The 17279-nt window shown below is 39.1% G+C and overlaps 1 protein-coding gene across 3 annotated transcripts; it reads left to right on the top strand.

Moving 5' to 3' along the window:
- The first annotated feature begins 971 nt into the window (after positions 1-971).
- LOC108369778 (uncharacterized) lies at positions 972-16332 on the top strand. 3 transcript variants are annotated; one of them, XM_017624968.1, is made up of 8 exons: positions 972-1032; positions 5009-6035; positions 6878-7083; positions 10226-10398; positions 10485-10547; positions 12987-13170; positions 13230-13377; positions 13453-16332. In XM_017624968.1, exons 2-8 carry the CDS (start codon positions 5017-5019, stop codon positions 15737-15739), a joined length of 4080 nt encoding a protein of 1359 aa, XP_017480457.1. In that variant the 5' UTR covers positions 972-1032; positions 5009-5016; the 3' UTR covers positions 15740-16332. The 3 variants fall into 3 exon arrangements, with proteins under 3 accessions (XP_017480457.1, XP_017480456.1, XP_017480455.1); XM_017624967.1 differs by lacking the exon at positions 972-1032 and adding an exon at positions 3981-4464 and having other exon boundaries at positions 13233-13377; XM_017624966.1 differs by lacking the exon at positions 972-1032 and adding an exon at positions 3981-4464.
- The last annotated feature ends 947 nt before the right edge of the window (positions 16333-17279 follow it).

Below are 17279 nucleotides of genomic sequence, written 5' to 3'. Positions count from 1 at the left end.
AAAAACAACATNGTATATTGAGTTTTATTGAAATAAATTACACCCAAATTAGCATGCAGAAATTTCATATCACTCAGCGAAGCGGGCGAGGGCAATCTAGTTTTGTATAAAATTAAAAACTTTCAGTTTGAAAAACATTGTGAATATTAAAAAAAATCACCGTGTGAACGCTTGTTCGAGCCACTATATGTATGTAAGTATGTAACATGCAAGAGGTTTTTTCTAAAATTTCTTACCTTATAATATTTGGAAGGCGCTGTAGTTTCTGTGCTAATTAGAAGCGATGTAGCAGCTACAAGTCCAATTCCAAAGAATAGCAAAACAATTATGAGCTTAGCATATCCAAATAGCAGAGTCGGCAGCAATAATAAATTCAAGCACAACAAGTANGTTAATATTAAAAAATCACACGGTTGTTCGAGCCACTATATGTATGTAAGTATGTAACATGCAAGAGGTTTTTTCTAAAATTTCTTACCTTATAATATTTGGAAGGCGCTGTAGTTTCTGTGCTAATTAGAAGCGATGTAGCAGCTACAAGTCCAATTCCAAAGAATAGCAAAACAATTATGAGCTTAGCATATCCAAATAGCAGAGTCGGCAGCAATAATAAATTCAAGCACAACAAGTATTTTTGCCAACCATTAAAGGGACGCTCTTCGCCTACAACTGGAAGTAGAAGTGTTGAGGTAATCCAAATAGGTGCCTGTAATTGCAAATAGATATGCAGTTTAAAGGAGCATTGTGCTAAATTCTTGTTTTGCTTAAGAAAATAACGTTCAAACCAATGCAATACCTGCCGAAAATTTCTCCATAGAAGGCGCGCAAATGCGCTTTGCATACGGACGCATCTTCAATAATCGCCGATTGAGTATTCACCTCTTTCAAGACACCCTCCAGCACATTTGTGTTCCGTTTAGATTCCGGCTGATTTGCGACAAATGAATCTGATGGACTGTACACTGATTGACGTGACGTTAAACCTTGCTTGAGCGTAGCCGCCTTAAACGGGTCGTACAGATGAGCGAAAAGGTAAATTAAATAGACGACAATACGGAATTTCGCATGCCATCCGAACTTGAAATCAACTTGTTCCTCATTCGGTAGCAAATCATTCTTAATTTTAAAATGTATCAAAGTAGTCACGTAAATATGTCCTGACAAGATCATTATCAAATTTGCAATAAACGGACAAGGTGGCATAGGAAAATTATTATTGATTCCGATCAGCGCCAAGCCAAAGCCATACATCGTAAAAGTCTTACGGGCCAAGTCAGTAAAGTAAAGCGAAAAGCTCTATTTCGGTTTGTTGCAAGCTATTGAACTTTTAAATAAATTCGGTAGGACAATCAGTGTGGATATATAGTGATTAACCCATATTGATAACCGTTGATTGAGCACCAGTTGTATAGGGTTAGCAGATTTGGCAAAATACTATAAAACGAAATTGCCCATTACACAACTTCATTCGCAAAATTTAGCCCGCAAAAGTAGCGATAAATACTCACAACCACCTGGTCATTACGAAAAATGTGAACACAACAAATAGTAGTAAACACATTATGCACAAACTCAAACTGAAAGAAAATAATTATTTAGAAAAGTAAAAAACCAAAAAAACAGCAAACCGAAAACTCCCTTAAGAAGGTTGCCAGCATGTATTGGTAGGCTCGAGAACCCTGCAAACCAAAGTTCCCGAAATCTTAACGAAATCTTTAGGAGTATGTATCTCATTTCTGTAACGATTTTTCTACGAAAAATAAAGAAAATTCTGCAAGAAATTCTTCACATAGCAGCATTATTTTCATTACTTTACCGATTTTCTTCCGAAGTTTTGTAAAAGAACCGAAGTGTGCACAGTTTATTTCATTTTAGAACATGCAGCACTAAATCGGATGAGATCTTTACGAATTCCTTCGAATTTCTTTCTCTACCATTCAGAATATGGTTTGCAGGGAAGGCACTTTTAGAAAAGTTGAGGCGTTACTCGGGAAGTTTATCCGTAGAGGCTTGTGCTAACATCCCAAAATTAAATAGTTCTGGCTTATCCTCCAATTTCAAGTGAGCGGTTTGATCTTGGTAACAGCACTGTTACTAGCGGCTCTGAGAATCCTAAAAACCTCCGACATGAAAATCGGAAACATTAAGGGTCTCGTGAAGCTTCTAATGAAATTCGCTAATGGCTATATCGCAAATGCGCGATGCACTGGGTACCACATCGGACACTGTTCCCTTCGCTATCAACTCAGTAAAATTCATATTTCAGAAACAAACGTCTGTCGCTTTTGCGAGCTGCATAAATAAATGCCAGGACACATTCTCTGCGAATGTGACTGTCTTGCTAGACGCAGACCTAGCTCACTTGGGTGGTGCTACACTTAAGCCATTTGAAATTTGGAAGAAAACGCTCTTGGAACTGCTAGGCTGCACTAACACTAAAATACTGAACTTAAAAACATACTATTTTTAGTACTACCTGATTCCGCTGCAGGTGTAACTAGCGGCCACAGGTTTCATGTAAACTAAAATTGGTCAATTCTGTAACAGATTTTTCCACGTTCATGCCACTCTTACACAACGTCTTCAGCTACGACACACAGTGGAATAGCCCCATATAAAATATGGCAAAAAGTACCAATTGTGTTCCAAATTTATTGTCATTTGTTATCTGTGGTATTTTTGTTTAGGAATAAAGATATATATGTGAAAAAAAAGATATATGTATATGTGTTATGTTATGTACAGTTATGAAACCCCTTTCGGTAGCAACTCTTGAATTTTATTAAACTTGTCAGTAAAGATGAAAACAAATCCATCAAAACCCCATCATTCAATTACCAGTGTTGAGTTTGTGAAATGCCTGTTTTAACTTTTAAAAATACGATTCATACAACACCGAAATCAAGTGTTCTCTCATTACTTATCTTCTTCTTTATTGGCGGTGTAACCGACTAAGCGATTTTGCCGAGTCCAAAATAGCACGCCAGTCGTATCTCTTCTGTGCCACCTGACGAAAATTGGGAATTTCAAGTGAAGCCAAGTCCTTCTCCACCTGGTCTTTCCAGCGCAGAGGAGGCCTTCCTCTTCCACTGCTACCAGCATCGCGACCCGCGTTGAATACTTTCAAAGCTGGAGCCGATGAATTTTAATTCGCTGCACTATGTCTATATCGTTGTAAAGCTCATACAGCTCATTGTTAAATCGTCTGCGGTATTCGCCGTCGCCATCGCGTATATCTTTCGCAGAACCACTTAGTTGACTATTTCGAGACATTTGGAAACTTGGACTTTCTACCACTCACAGACCACTGTGCCAAGCTTACTAAGAAAATAGTAAAATTTGCTCATGGTCAGTATTGCAGGGTTAAAAGACATCCTATATAGTGTGGAGAGGTACAATAGATCACTTTAGGAGTTGCGGTGCTTATGGAGAGATGAACAGCAAATTTGCGCAAAATTCATTTCCTGAACGAGTTTGAACAAATTAGTTTTATGTAGATGTCCACCGCTGTATATGCATTCATGTTTACTATGCTTCTATAGGCCAAGATGAAAGTAATGCAAACTCAATGGTTACCAAACTACATGGCTGGTGCATGCTTTGTTGGTGTTTTCCCAATTCTATAATCAAACTGATTTGCTTTCACGCTTCTACCAAAAAAAAATGAAATAAAATAAAATAAAAAGGTATTGCAGTTAGACATAAAATTGCTCATTCATACCTGCATACGTCAGACTCATTCCAGCAGCCTCTTTCATTGACCAGGTACCTGCGTGTGCCCGCTAAAGGCAGACGAAGAAATCAGAAATCACGGCACTGGCAATAGGCAGAGAGAAACGAAGACATGCCTGAAGAGTTAGCCAAACAGTGGGTTACTTCATATTTAGCCATAGAGAGAAGTCAAAGAAGAGCGAGAGTAAGAGTTGTACATGAAATTAATGGAAACAAATGGTATTTCTCTGGCTTCTTACTATCTGGCCAATGTGCCCCATTTGTATGTGTGCACAGATCCACTGAGCAGGCAGTCTGCTTTAAGTCGTCGTTGAGCTGTGCTCTGATCGCGCGTACGGACAGCGAATGTGTGGGGAAAGAATTATTTAAAATTGAATTTAATTAAGTAGAAGATATGCAATTCTTTGTTATAAGCTTACTTGTAATATGAATACAATTTCATAAGTTTATTTACACAATTTCTTGCAATTGAGGAATTTTTGCGTGTTTGCGCCATTGCACCTGGTCGATTTGTGTGGAAATTATTTTGCAAAAAGACCAGCGATCGTAATATTGCTACTACATACTGGTGCGTGCCTATTTCGTCACGCAGCCTTTGTTGCGTGCTGGGAACACGTTCAACTGCCAGTTAAATAAATTGTTGTTCAGTTTTAATGAAAGGGTCAAACCGGTTTAATGCCACAGTGGAAGCGAGCAAACAGCCGTGTGGGAGCGTGCTAGCAGCAAAGCGATGTAAGATCAACAAACGTCTTAGAATTGGTTCATTTAGTGCAGGATTCTTTTGAAAGTGTCCACATATACATAGTACTCACATACATATGTACATAAGTATGTAATAGTATGTTTGTATGTGTATGTAAAAAGTGTATAATTTAACATTTGCAACTAAGACCTCTGCCTAGTTAAAATAAGTAAATATTTATTGTGCAACGTCCCTTTTAGTTTCAACAATGGATTCAACACAGCAGCCTCCATCGCTTGCAGGCTACGATAACCAAAGGCAGGCGCGTTGCGACGACAACATGTCCGTTTCGAATAACTTTAACATGAATACAGCGCTCCAGCAGCAACGGGCTGTCGATGAATTTGATTTGGAGTTGCGGCAGCATACCGCCGCCACGCATCCTTACCACTCGAACTTTGCCTCAGCGTCCAATTTGCACATGTCCACANGTAGTATGTATGTATGTGTATGTAAAAAGTGTATAATTTAACATTTGCAACTAAGAGCTCTGCCTAGTTAAAATAAGTAAATATTGTGCAACGTCCCTTTTAGTTTCAACAATGGATTCAACACAGCAGCCTCCACCGCTTGCAGGCTACGATAACCAAAGGCAGGCGCGCTGCGACGACAACATATCCGTTTCGAATAACTTTAATATGAATAAAGCGATCCAGCAGCAACGGCCTGTCGATGAATTTGATTTGGAGTTGCGGCAGCATACCGCCGCCACGCATCCTTACCACTCGAACTTTGCCTCAGCGTCCAATTTGCACATGTCCACAGCCAGTTTGGCAGAGCATAGCGCATCCTCGTTGGGTACGCAACAGCATCAGTATCATTACATACAATATCCGCCATACTACTACCATATTGGCCTGCATGCGCAAAGGCAACAACAGCAGCAACAGCAGGGATCGCTTTTGGGAATACCGGAAGTCGCTTGCCATTGTCATTGCTCGTGTGGTGCACAACAACAACAACAGCAGCAGCAACAACAACTGCTGAATCAACGTTATTACCAGCAAAGAAACTTTTCCGCCTCCAGCACAGCCATTGGACAAACGCCGCGCATTGAGGGGGGGGACTCGAGCAAAATTGTGGTGCAAGTACATTGTCAATCGAATAGTGAAACAGATTGCGAGCGTGAACGCGAACCAGCGCCCACTAAAGCGCAATCAGAACAATCACTACTGAATCACTCCTACCAAACGCTGCAGCTGCAATCGGCAACGGAGGAGAAACCATTAAATGTCTTATGCAATTCCAAGTTGAATATCAGCTGCGATTGTGACTTGGAATGCACTTGTGGGGGGGCCGAAAGATTGCGCAGTGCTGCCGTCGAGTCAGCAGCTATGCATACTACGAGCAGTAAGGCAGCTGCCAGCAGCGATGTTGATTTGAATGCAGATATTTTGGACACACCATCACCGTTGAAAAATCAGAAGCAATGCCAAATTGAAGCCATGTTGGGTGCTGATGAGATCACAGTCAGCGAATCGGACAATAATAGTACGATGATTAAGAAGAAGAAGAAAACTAGTGGTAGTGGTAGTAGTTGTACGCATACCAACAATGAAATGTAAGTTCAGAGTTGTGCTTTCTTTTATACGTATGTGTGTGTATGTGTGACTTTCAGGAATTCGTGGTGTCATCTGCAAGACCGAAATTCGCCATTGGCAGCCGACAAAAACTGCGATTGTCATTATAATTCCAGCCATATTGAAATCTACAGCGATGGCGATAGTAAAGGAGGTCACGATTCCATTGATGATCAGCGGCCACCCTTGCCGCCGCGTCCACCACCGCCACCCAGGTTGCGAAATGCCACTATAACGGGAAATGGTAAGTGTAAGAAGTAGTTGGTGATAGACGTGCGTACGTAATGTGTTTAAGGGATCAGAAAATTCGGTAAAGTGTGGAATTAGAGTTGAAAAAAGGGTGTGCCAGTAGTAGTCTTAACATCCTTATAAATCGAGTTCATTAATTCATTGCTCGCTACTACATTTGTATGCACATTTTTCTAACACTTTACTTCACTACTTTGGATCGCATCGCTTTCTTCCTCCAACCCAGACTTTTCAACATTTATACCCGCTCCTTAGAACAAGTGTAGGTCGGTAATGCTTCTCTAATGCAATTCCTGTAGACAACGTGCATTACTCTGTATATTTACTTAAGCACATACTTCCATACATATGTATGTATGTACGTAAGTAAAATACAATTGTATAGCCTACACGATTATAATTAGCGCATGCGCTTATCAATTCAAACTTGTCTATACGCGCCATGTAGGAAAAACTAACTAAAATATAAGANAAAGAAAACAAGTGGTAGTGGTTGTGTGCATACCAACAATGAAATGTAAGTCCTGAGTTGTACTTTCTTTTATACGTATGTGTGTGTATGTGTGACTTTCAGGAATTCGTGGTGTCATCTGCAAGATCAAAATTCGCCATTGGCAGCCGACAAAAACTGCGATTGTCATTATAATTCCAGCCATATTGAAATCTACAGCGATGGCGATAGCAAAGGAGGTCACGATTCCATTGATGATCAGCGACCACCCTTGCCGCCGCGTCCACCACCGCCACCCAGGTTGCGAAATGCCACTATAACGGGAAATGGTAAGTGTAAGAAGTAGGTGGTGATAGATGTGCATACGTAATGTGTTTAAGGGATCAGAAAATTCGGTAAAGTGTGAGATTACAGTTGAAAAATGTGTGTGCCAGTAGGAGGCATAGCATCCTTATAAATCGAGTTCATTAATTCATTGCTCGCTACTACATTTGTATGTACATTTGTCTAACCCTCTACCTCACTACTTTGGATCACATCGCTTTCTTCGTCCAACCCAGACTTTTCAACATTTATACCTGCTCCTTAGAACAAGTGTAGGTCGGTAATGCTTCTCTAATGCAATTCCTATAGACAACGTGCATTACTCTGCATATTTACTTAAGCACATACTTGCATACATATGTATATATGTACGTAAATAAAATACAAATGTATAGCCTACACGATTATTATTAGCGCATGCGCTTATCAACTCAAACTTGTCTATACGCGCCATGTAGGAAAAACTAACTAAAATATAAGAGTAGTGTTTTTCTCACACGTCACACGAATAGAAACCGAATATTTTACTAAACTCATTTGTGTAAAAGTCGACTAATCGTAAGACTGTAAGATGTTAAAATACCTTAAATTAGCTTGGCTGATCTATGAGATCGAACATAGACTATTAGTAAGTTTTTAGAGTTGTTAAGAGAATAGAGACCTAGGCTTAAACCTTTGTCATCATGCAGTTTTTATCGAATTTTAAACATTCGCTGGCTGTTTGGTGTGTAATTTCTTTCAGTAAGAAGAATAAGTAGAGCCAAGTTAGCTGATCCGCGACAGTGTCATATGGAAGATGTGCTGCTGTGTACAGTAAGTGTTACTTTGGGCACATGGCATCTCCTTTTCACGCTGTTTTAGCTCTAACTTGAAAGCATGAGAGGATATAAGACACTGTACCCTTGGAGGTGCACCAATAAATTTTTTGGAAACCAACCTTGGAAGTGTTAGAATATCGTTAGTGCAATTGGCGGTCCTGCAAAATGTTAACGTTTCCCACAGGGAATTGCTTTCGATGTCATTGCCATGTCTACTTACTTACAGTGACATTTGAGAGAGTGTTAGATGTCTGACGTGTTTTCCAATNTTGAAGGCATGAGATGATGTGAGACACTGTCCCTTTGTAGGTGCACCAATAAGTATCTTGGAATCCAACCTTGGAAGTGTTAGAATATCGTTAGTGCAATTGGCGGTCCTGCAAAATGTTAACTTTTCCCACAGGTAATTGCTTTCAATGTCATTGCCATGTCTACTCACTTACAGTGACATTTGAGAGAGTGTTAGATGTCTGACGTGTTTTCCAATAGTACGTTTACCCGGTTTTGGCTAGCAAATCAGTTCGCTCATTCCCTCCAATTGAGTCCCAGACTCAGTAAATAAAAACCATTCGATTAACCTAGAGCTCGTCTATCCAACTCCAGAATTGTCAAAACACAGTGAGTTTGTCATTATAGCCATTACTACTCGTACCTTAATGGCTCCCTAGTTGTTAATGAAAATATACCCCAGTTTGTTTTGAAAAACGGGGGAGCTTATATGGCGGTTCTAGCCCAAAGCTCCGACCAAAATACAGCAGCTCTCACGGCCTTTTTCATTTTAAGTCAGTGTGGGACTTTAACTCGAACTACTGTCGTAAGTATCAATACCTCCGGTACTGCGGTCAGTTATCTCCCGTATTTACAGCAGTCAAAGTCGAGCAACCTGTTTATATTGTCTGGCTGCAGTAGGTCATCAGTAAACGATGATAATATCTTGCGAGCCTCTGTAGCCACGTTTTTATTTTTTTATTTCTTGATGCACAGGTTCCAAGTGACCTGGAGCTACAGTTTGGCGCATAAAGGGAGGCCAGCCAATTTCGGACTTTTGCGAGAATTAGTGAGTTAATCTATATCTGAGTCTAATTGAGTACTGTATGACCATGCTCACTAAAACTCGGAGAACCTCTAATACGATAGAAAAAATTATTACTCGTGACTGTACTTCCTCGCGAGGCAAAGACAAACCTATGGACGGATATTTTACATTGACCATTGGAAATCTAAGGCGACTTGAATTGAACGACGAACAAGCTTACCATAAAAAGCCTCATCTAATTGACAACATTTCAAGAATCACACTAGAAATTTAAAGAGAAACTTTATCAAACACTAGAAAAAGGTTAGATTGCATCTGATTCATTGCTGCGAACTAACTTTCCTATAGGGCAACTGCCAAAAGGCAAATACGAGTGCTTTACACATACATACACACGCACTAAGTACTTGTTTGCGGACATTATCGAAGGCGTTAAAAGAAAATTCCTCAAGTGTAAATATGTAAGAAGGAAGGATATAACGCGCAGCGTTTAAAGCACAGGACACAACGAACAAGTGTTTGACGGAGGAAAGCTTTTTTTCGCATAGAAGAAAGCTTTGGCTTTGTTAGCACCAATGCGCCTACAATCCTGCTAGGCATTCAGTATGTGGGTAGAACGTTAAAAGCAAAGAATGGCAGCGGAAAGTTGAAAGTGCGAAAGGATTTTCGCCTCGTCACTCATTATAATTGTGTATAGATACTGAAATTTGGAGCCAAAGAAAATTTACATAAAAACACCTTACTCTGCTGTTAAAAATGCTCAAAATAACTATTTTAGTTAATTTAACTAAACAAAATTTGTCGAAAACATTTTAAAATGTGCCAAAAAAGTTGAAGTTTCGCCACTGTCCAATCCGAAATGTAATTCATATGCCACAGTAAAAAATAAGGAAATAAAAGAAATCTGAATAGTCATAGGCGCTTCCTGCTGCATACACACTCCTTTTCTCATGGTCGCGATATTCACAGCACAAATGTGATTTTAGTTTGAAGTCGACTAAAGAGAATTTGTAGAAAGGCGAAAGTTCCATAAGTTTCAACGTGTACTGCTAACATTCCACAACATTAGACAATTGCAAAATGCATGGTTATCCTGTAATGCAATTCGTGCAGTATAGTGTGCCGCCACCGCATTGTGGCTGGATTCCACAAGCCGATCCACTTCGCAATGTCGGCCCTCCTCCAACGCTGGGTTAGACGAATTTTTTTTTAAATTTTTATTCTTCCGTCTGATTTTATTTTTGAATTTGCGTACTAACTTTTTGGAATTCTTATTTTTTTTTTGTGTTTCAGGTGTTCATCGTCATGGTGCTGGCATAAAAAAGTACGTTGTGTGGTGCCTCATCTGCGGTGGCTTCTCCTGTCTGCTGGGTATACTTTTTCTGGGTGTTTACTTTCTTTTGCATTCATATACGATTACTGTTGGAAATTTTGAAACGGTGCCCACATTTGTGCCTGCTACATTGGTGAGTACTTTTTAATGGCGAACATTTTTCTTCTTTTATATCCTGTAACTCATATTTATTAATATATCCTTTTCTACTTGTTTTAGTTGATACTGACTGGAATATGCATAATTAGTTTGGCGCGGCGACGAAATCGTTACAGCTATCTGGTAAGACGTTAATAATCTCATCGCTTGTTAAAGTTTTGAAATATCTAAGTTAAATGAAAGTTCCGATTTCGGAGCAAAATGTGTTACTATTTCTAATCAATTGAGGTCAACACCAAGAGTTTTGAAATATAGTGGAGGCAACTACCTAAATAATACTAGTCACTTCTCGTAGTTTATGGATCACTGAATTTCAATCCGAACTCTGAATTGCTCTATCAGATTATTGGTTTTTTTAATATTCTAACCTAAAAGTAAGAAACACCCGATTTTGGCCTGTTTCTTCACAAATTTATTTATTTTACATAATGTTCTGTTACGAGATATAAGGATTTACAGTGGCGGTCGAAAATGGATGAATGGTGTCTCGTTTTTAATATTTACAATTTTTCAAGCTAAAATTTTTTTGATATCTTTTTATAAAAACATGACTCATACTTAAAAAAAAAAAACTTCAAAGTTTATACAGAACTTAGGAAAATTTGTATTTAAATTTCGAGTTTTTTAACCCGAATTTTTAGAAATATTTTGGGTATGCAGTTAACAAGCTTATAAAATTTTAGTAAGATAAGTGCCAGCTTTGAGCGGCTAAATAATCGCATTGATTTTTAATAATTTTTTATAGTTGACAGCTTGCTGCACTTTTTTCCATATAAACATGAATTTCAGATGGAAGAATATGCGCAAAACCGTTTGCAAAAAAAGTTAACGCCAGTTTTCCTAAATTTCGCTATTTGTATGAAAAATCCGTAAACTTGTTTTACTAGAATTTTATAAACTTGTTAACTGCATAACTAAAAAATTTCTAAAAATTCTTGTTTAAAAGCTCGAAATTTCGATAAAAAGTTATGGAATTTTTCTAAATTCTGTATAAAGCTTGAAAGTGTGATTTGTATAGTTTTTTGTTAAAGCATGAACCATATTTTTATAAAAAATATCAAAAGAATTTTAGCTTGAAAAATATTGTAAATACTAAAAACGAAACACCATTCATCCATTTTTGACCGCCACTGTATATGGAAGGGCCACGAGAAAATTTCTCAAATTCAGATACATATCTGTTTCAAATCAAGCCATATACATACGGTGACCATATTTATGATTTATAATTGTTCAAATTTGTTCCACAACAGCTACAGATCTTTTTCAATGATCCTAGATGTATTAGCCCTGAATTGGTATCCTTATAGTAACATAACAAATCTGTAGGATAATTTTCTCGAGATTTTTGCCCCGTAAAATTTGTTACATTTTAGTATAATAAAGTGCAATTTTAAGTCGCTAAGGCTTACCATTAATTTTTGGAATTTTTTTTTCGTTCGACCATTTTTTAAAACAGAAGCAAATGAGCAGCACTTTCCACTCGCACTTGCACTTTATAATACGCAATTTTAATAAATTACAAAAGTGCAAACCGAATTTTTTTCTAAAGATTCTAAATATAAAGATTGAAATTTTAGTGAAACCTTGCAGAACTAATTTTTATAGTTTTTGCACAAAGTTGAAAATTTGTATTATATGGTAAAATAAATAATAAACATTTAATAAACCAAGGAAATATAGCCAAAACTTACTAAAATGTCGGGTCCTAATTCCTGTTTTGGTCACTGTATGTATGCCTGAATTCGAATCACAGGCATTCAAATTAGAAAATAATAACTTAAAACTGGTTCAAGGCATGGAAATACTGAAAACGGGACAAGTACAGGGCATTAAAAGAAATACAGAACATTTGGCGTCCCGTATAAAATAAGTAAACTAACAGGACAATGGGTCAAAAAAGAGGACTGTCCCGTATAATACAGGACGGATTGTCACCGTACATATACAGTACCCTTCGGTAATCGCGACAACCATTGATTTTAATCTGTCGCGAGTTTTTTTTATCATAAAATTAAAGAGAAAAATAATAAAATTGTAGTCATAAATTTTATACTCATGCCTTTATTTCATATGTGTACATACATATGTATGTATGTATAAAAGTTAATTTTTGACATTCATTGTAATATATCGAGCCCTAACCGCCAAAATAACATAAGCGACATTTTTTTCAAAATTTTCTTTTTGATGCAGAAATATTCCTAGAGCATCTAGATGCATTTCTGCATCAAAAAGAACATTTTGAAAAAAATGTCGCTTACGTTATTTCGGCGGTTAGGGCTCGATATACTTTGTTATAACGTGACAAAGAAGTAGCAGTGATTGAGTGAGGGTATTATTGGGTATTTATGAGCGCAAATAAAAATTGATTAGCTCTACTTTCAAATAGCGCCTGGCCGTTTTTTTGGAAAAAAATTACATGTACATGTAAATATGTTTTTCAAACATTCAGGGGTAGGCAAACTTGTATAGTTATTTCTCTTTTTTGCCCTTTTTATTTTATGTGCCGAAAATTGAAATGGATGACCTCTAACCGCATATGAAATTTATATTTTACAGATAAAACTGTCTGGCGTGTGTGGTCTTATCTCAGCACTGACATGCGCGCTCGTCACTGTTACCACAACCGTTCTCCATATGAGCCGCTTGCAGGCGTTACGCGAGTGCGAATATGCGCAAAAGACACGAACATGCACTTGTTACTCGGACATGATCGAATCCCAAGTAGATCGAGTGGACAAAGGTAAAGTCCCAAAGGTAATAGTCACCTACCAGTATTTTGCTAATAAAATTTTTTATTAGAAGGTGTTCGCCTCGTCTTCGACTCATTATCCGACTGTGGTGTTGTGCATGGCTCACTCTACTCCTGTCTACGCGCAATATTTGGACTTTCCGTGGCAGGTGTCTTGGTCGCAGTTTTCAGTTGTATGCTGGTTTATCAGTTACTCAGGTGAGAAGAAACTTCATTGGTTTTATTAACCACTGGTTAAATAACCCTTCTCATTATATGTATGTATGTGTGCAGTCACGAACGCAAGAAAATGTACTGGGAGCAGCTGGAGTTGCGTTGTCGTTCACTGTACACCAGTCAACAGGGTCCACCACCAAATATGGCCGCTATGGCTGGCGGTCGTGGTCCGATTTGTCGCTGCTGTGAACAGTGCCACCTGCATCGTCAAGTGCCTCTTCAGGCTACCGCCTACCCATGGGATGATAGCGGCGAGCCACGTTTCTGGACCGGCCAACCACCGGGGAACTTCTATTCCCCCAATCCAGGTGGCGATGATCTGCATATGGCTAATGCAGGCACGGCTTGCCGTGGGCATGGCGGCGCATCCGGTGCGCGAAGTCGCATGACAGGCTGGAGCTGGCCGCGTATGCCCTGGCAACGGAATTCGCCCGTGCCGAACGCACGGCAATTTCGTCAAACACCCTCAAGTCCAGACTCACAGTATGGTTTCACAAATAATGCACCGGCTGCGGTGGATAATATGATGACTGCTGACTCGGAGACCGCACCGACTGTTGGGCATGGCTCAGCGGCGCCTCCTTTTAATGTCGTTGGCGGCGCGCTGCCCTACGGTGTTTGGGGACCACCGCCGCCCTACAGCGATCCCAACAGTCCAGCACGACGTGGCTACTATCAATATATACAACCAAATCCATGCGGTAATATTAATGCTGCTAACAACAACATCAATCACAGCGCTGGCAACATGCCGAATGAAAGTAATATTAGCGTAGCGGCTGAGCAGCGTATGCCTTGCCTTAATCATCGTTCGGTTTTCTTAGAACAACAGCCGCATCAACTCAATGGCAATGGTGGAAATTGTTGTCCAACCGCAAGTATGCGGCGCAACTTGGCAAAGCGTCGCACGACCGGCGGTAACGGAGGCGGTGGTAGCGGCGGCGAAGATGCCATGAAGTCGAAGACTGGTGGTGGCGACTATGAGAACACACCCTCGGAGAGTGATGGCTGTAACATGCGAGACCGTTTTTCCAACACTTTACCTACACGAAAAGTGAAGAAACGCAACGAGACAAATGTACAGGCCAATATTATAGGGAGCACAAATCCTCAACCAGCTCCACGCCTTTCCATGCAACAGGTGAATGCCAATACCGATGCGAGTTGCACAAACGAACACGACGCTGATGCCACGCTTAATGATGACGATTGTATGGATCAGTGCACTGAAGGTATGTGCGATGAAGATAAAAACTTGGGAGGCAGCGCTTCCTCACGTATTGCCGCCAGGGCAACATTGCGTCGTAAGCGCGGCAATGAGAATAGTGGTTTCCCGGCGAATTGCGAAGTTGGTGTCGCTAACAAAACCATGACGGAAGGTGAGTCTGATGCTGTGGTGATAGCAGCAGACATGCACAGCGCTGGCGATCCCGCCGAGTCAGAAGTCTACTTTGCCGATGTCAGCAGTTGTTGTAATATGTCGCTCAAAAACGATAACTACTACGATGAGGCCCATCAGATTCAGCACCATGTGCCGGCCCATCACCATCACCAGCATCAGAATAGCAATTGCAGCCAGAATAGCAGCAGCAATAATGAGGATTACTTAGCGCAGCGTTTCGGTCCGCGCGAGAATTCAATACGTAGTCGTCTTCCATTTCCACAGGCACGCACCAACGACTACGAGGAAAACTTGAATACGTCGCATCAGAAAGAAATCGGCGGCAGTATTACACCAGTCAACCAAATGCAGAAGGAAATTTCACGCCAAAGTATGTGCTCTGTGGAATCAGAAGCACAAACTGATTGCACCGATTTGTCGCCGGCTACTCCGTGCAGCAATAAATTTGCGCAGACTAATTTTGAGGGAAAAATAACAACAACAACAACCAACGATGGTAATGACGTTTCAGTGCCGCAACGTGTCACTGGAGCGCCGCTACCAAATTTCATCGCCAAGTTTCCATATTCATCAGAGTCACAAAGCTTGGAAGCACACCGGCGCTCAACGAAGGATATTCACGATCTAATACTCTCATCGGAAGCACACTACGAAGTGATCAACGATAATCCACAACCAACACCGCCGCCTTGCCAATTTACGGCACAACAACCAACAACAACGCGTATCAACAAACCTCAACCACAGCGTCCGACAAATCTTTCGACCAGCAAATCCAAAGCGAAACAGGGCGTGAAAACGCGAGATCGCATAGAGGCTAATGTACTGCAGAGCGAACGAGATTGGCCGATCCCAAGTGGAGTTGGTAATGTTAATAAGGGAGTAGTAGTAGGTGTGGGCGGCGGTGGTCTATGCAACAACAACGAACGGAAATGCTTGTGAGAAGAAGTTTTCGTATAAAATTCGAAATTGATCCAGTGAAATGAGAGTGAAGCTTTGGGATGGCTTTAGTAAAAAATAAGCAAAAGTAAGATTGATAATGAACGGTACGAGAACTTAGGGTGCTTAAGGTGCAAGTTTGAAAAATTTTTGTTTTTGATTTGAAAGCGTAGAAGGGTTGTGGTCAGTATGTGTTGCCAGTGTTGTCTCCTTTAGTCTCAACAAATGTAATTTACATACTTCCAAAAACCATAATTTTTTTAATACATGCATAGACGAAAAATTAAAATTCTAATATGTATGTATATATATATTAGGGTGGTATTTAAAAATATAAACATCATAGGCCACCCCTTAATTCTTTTCTACATAAAAAATAAAGACATCTACAAAAATTCCAAATTTTAAAAAATAGAGGTCGCTACCAGGCTTTGAAAAAATGTATTTTTTTTTAATAACAATAAATTAAAAACTTTTGGCGCTTACAATTTTGCTATTTAAGTGCCTGGCCAAGTTGATGTTGGATACATTTTTTTTTGTAAATCGATAAATCGCTAATTTGACAAATTTTGACTTTGAACAGTTATAACTCAACGAATTTATGCTTTTATATGAATAATATGTATTTAAAGTTTATCAGATTTCAAGTCAAATTTTTTTTCAGATTTTACGATTTATTTAATTAAGCTTTTTCTAACCGTGCTAATTTGCATAAAATTTAGAAAATTTCGTGTATGTCTTTATTTTGATATTTTTAATTGAGCCTTAAAGCTCAGCTGTCAGATTGAGTACAAATCAGGGACAAAAAGTAACTATTATCCCAAATTAACAAATATAAAACGTAGCCCGGATTCTGAAATTTATCGAAAACGTTGCTTCATAACGGTTATTAGTTGAAAAATATTTTTTATTTCGCCAGTAAGAGTTATAACCCAAGGTTTATTTTTTACGTTGTCTTATAAATGTTGTAAGATAAGAATATTGACGAAAACGGAGATGTAGAAGAAGATAAAGATGATGAAAGTAAAAGAGGAGGAGTGAAATAACTGTTAGCAGACAACGTAAAAATAAACGTTGGGAAATAACTGCTATCAAGCGACGTAAAAAATAAACGTCGGGAAATAACTGTTATCAAACAACGTAAAAAATAACCTCTTATTGGCGACAGAAAACATATTTCTCCTGCATAACAGTAAAAAGTAAACGTTGAGATATAACTCTTACTGGCGAAATAAATATTTCTCATCTAATAAATGTTATGGAACAACATTTTTTCCGCTAAAACTTATAACTGTTATGTCCCTGGTATAAATTGTTTTCAGACTTCCAGATCCTGTGCTTATGCATACATAAAGTTTAACCAAAAGTTAGTGTGACTGATGAATAATGATCTCACATACACATACATACCACTTACCAATCCCTAGAGTTTGAAATGTGTAGAGTTATAGATTTCAAAACTGCCCTTACCAGACGCGACTACCCGAAACTCCAATATATTGAATGCATTTTTCTCGAAACCTACACATGTTCACCTACATAC

This window comes from Rhagoletis zephyria, unplaced genomic scaffold, assembly GCF_001687245.7.
Source record: "Rhagoletis zephyria isolate East Lansing unplaced genomic scaffold, Rhagoletis_zephyria_1.1 Rzeph_scaffold_03837, whole genome shotgun sequence".
In the NCBI taxonomy this organism is placed as follows: domain Eukaryota; kingdom Metazoa; phylum Arthropoda; class Insecta; order Diptera; family Tephritidae; genus Rhagoletis; species Rhagoletis zephyria.
Note: the sequence above shows the minus strand (reverse complement) of the source record. Positions and strands in the feature narration are given on the sequence as shown.

Bases quoted from the DNA above. Each gene is read 5' to 3' on its own strand.
- LOC108369778 (XM_017624966.1), top strand. From the start codon at position 4,386: ATGAAAGGGTCAAACCGGTTTAATGCCACAGTGGAAGCGAGCAAACAG. The intron at 7,084-10,225 runs GTAAGTGTAAGA...TTTGTGTTTCAG, and splicing joins TGCCACTATAACGGGAAATG to GTGTTCATCGTCATGGTGCT. The intron at 10,548-12,986 runs GTAAGACGTTAA...TATATTTTACAG, and splicing joins GAAATCGTTACAGCTATCTG to ATAAAACTGTCTGGCGTGTG.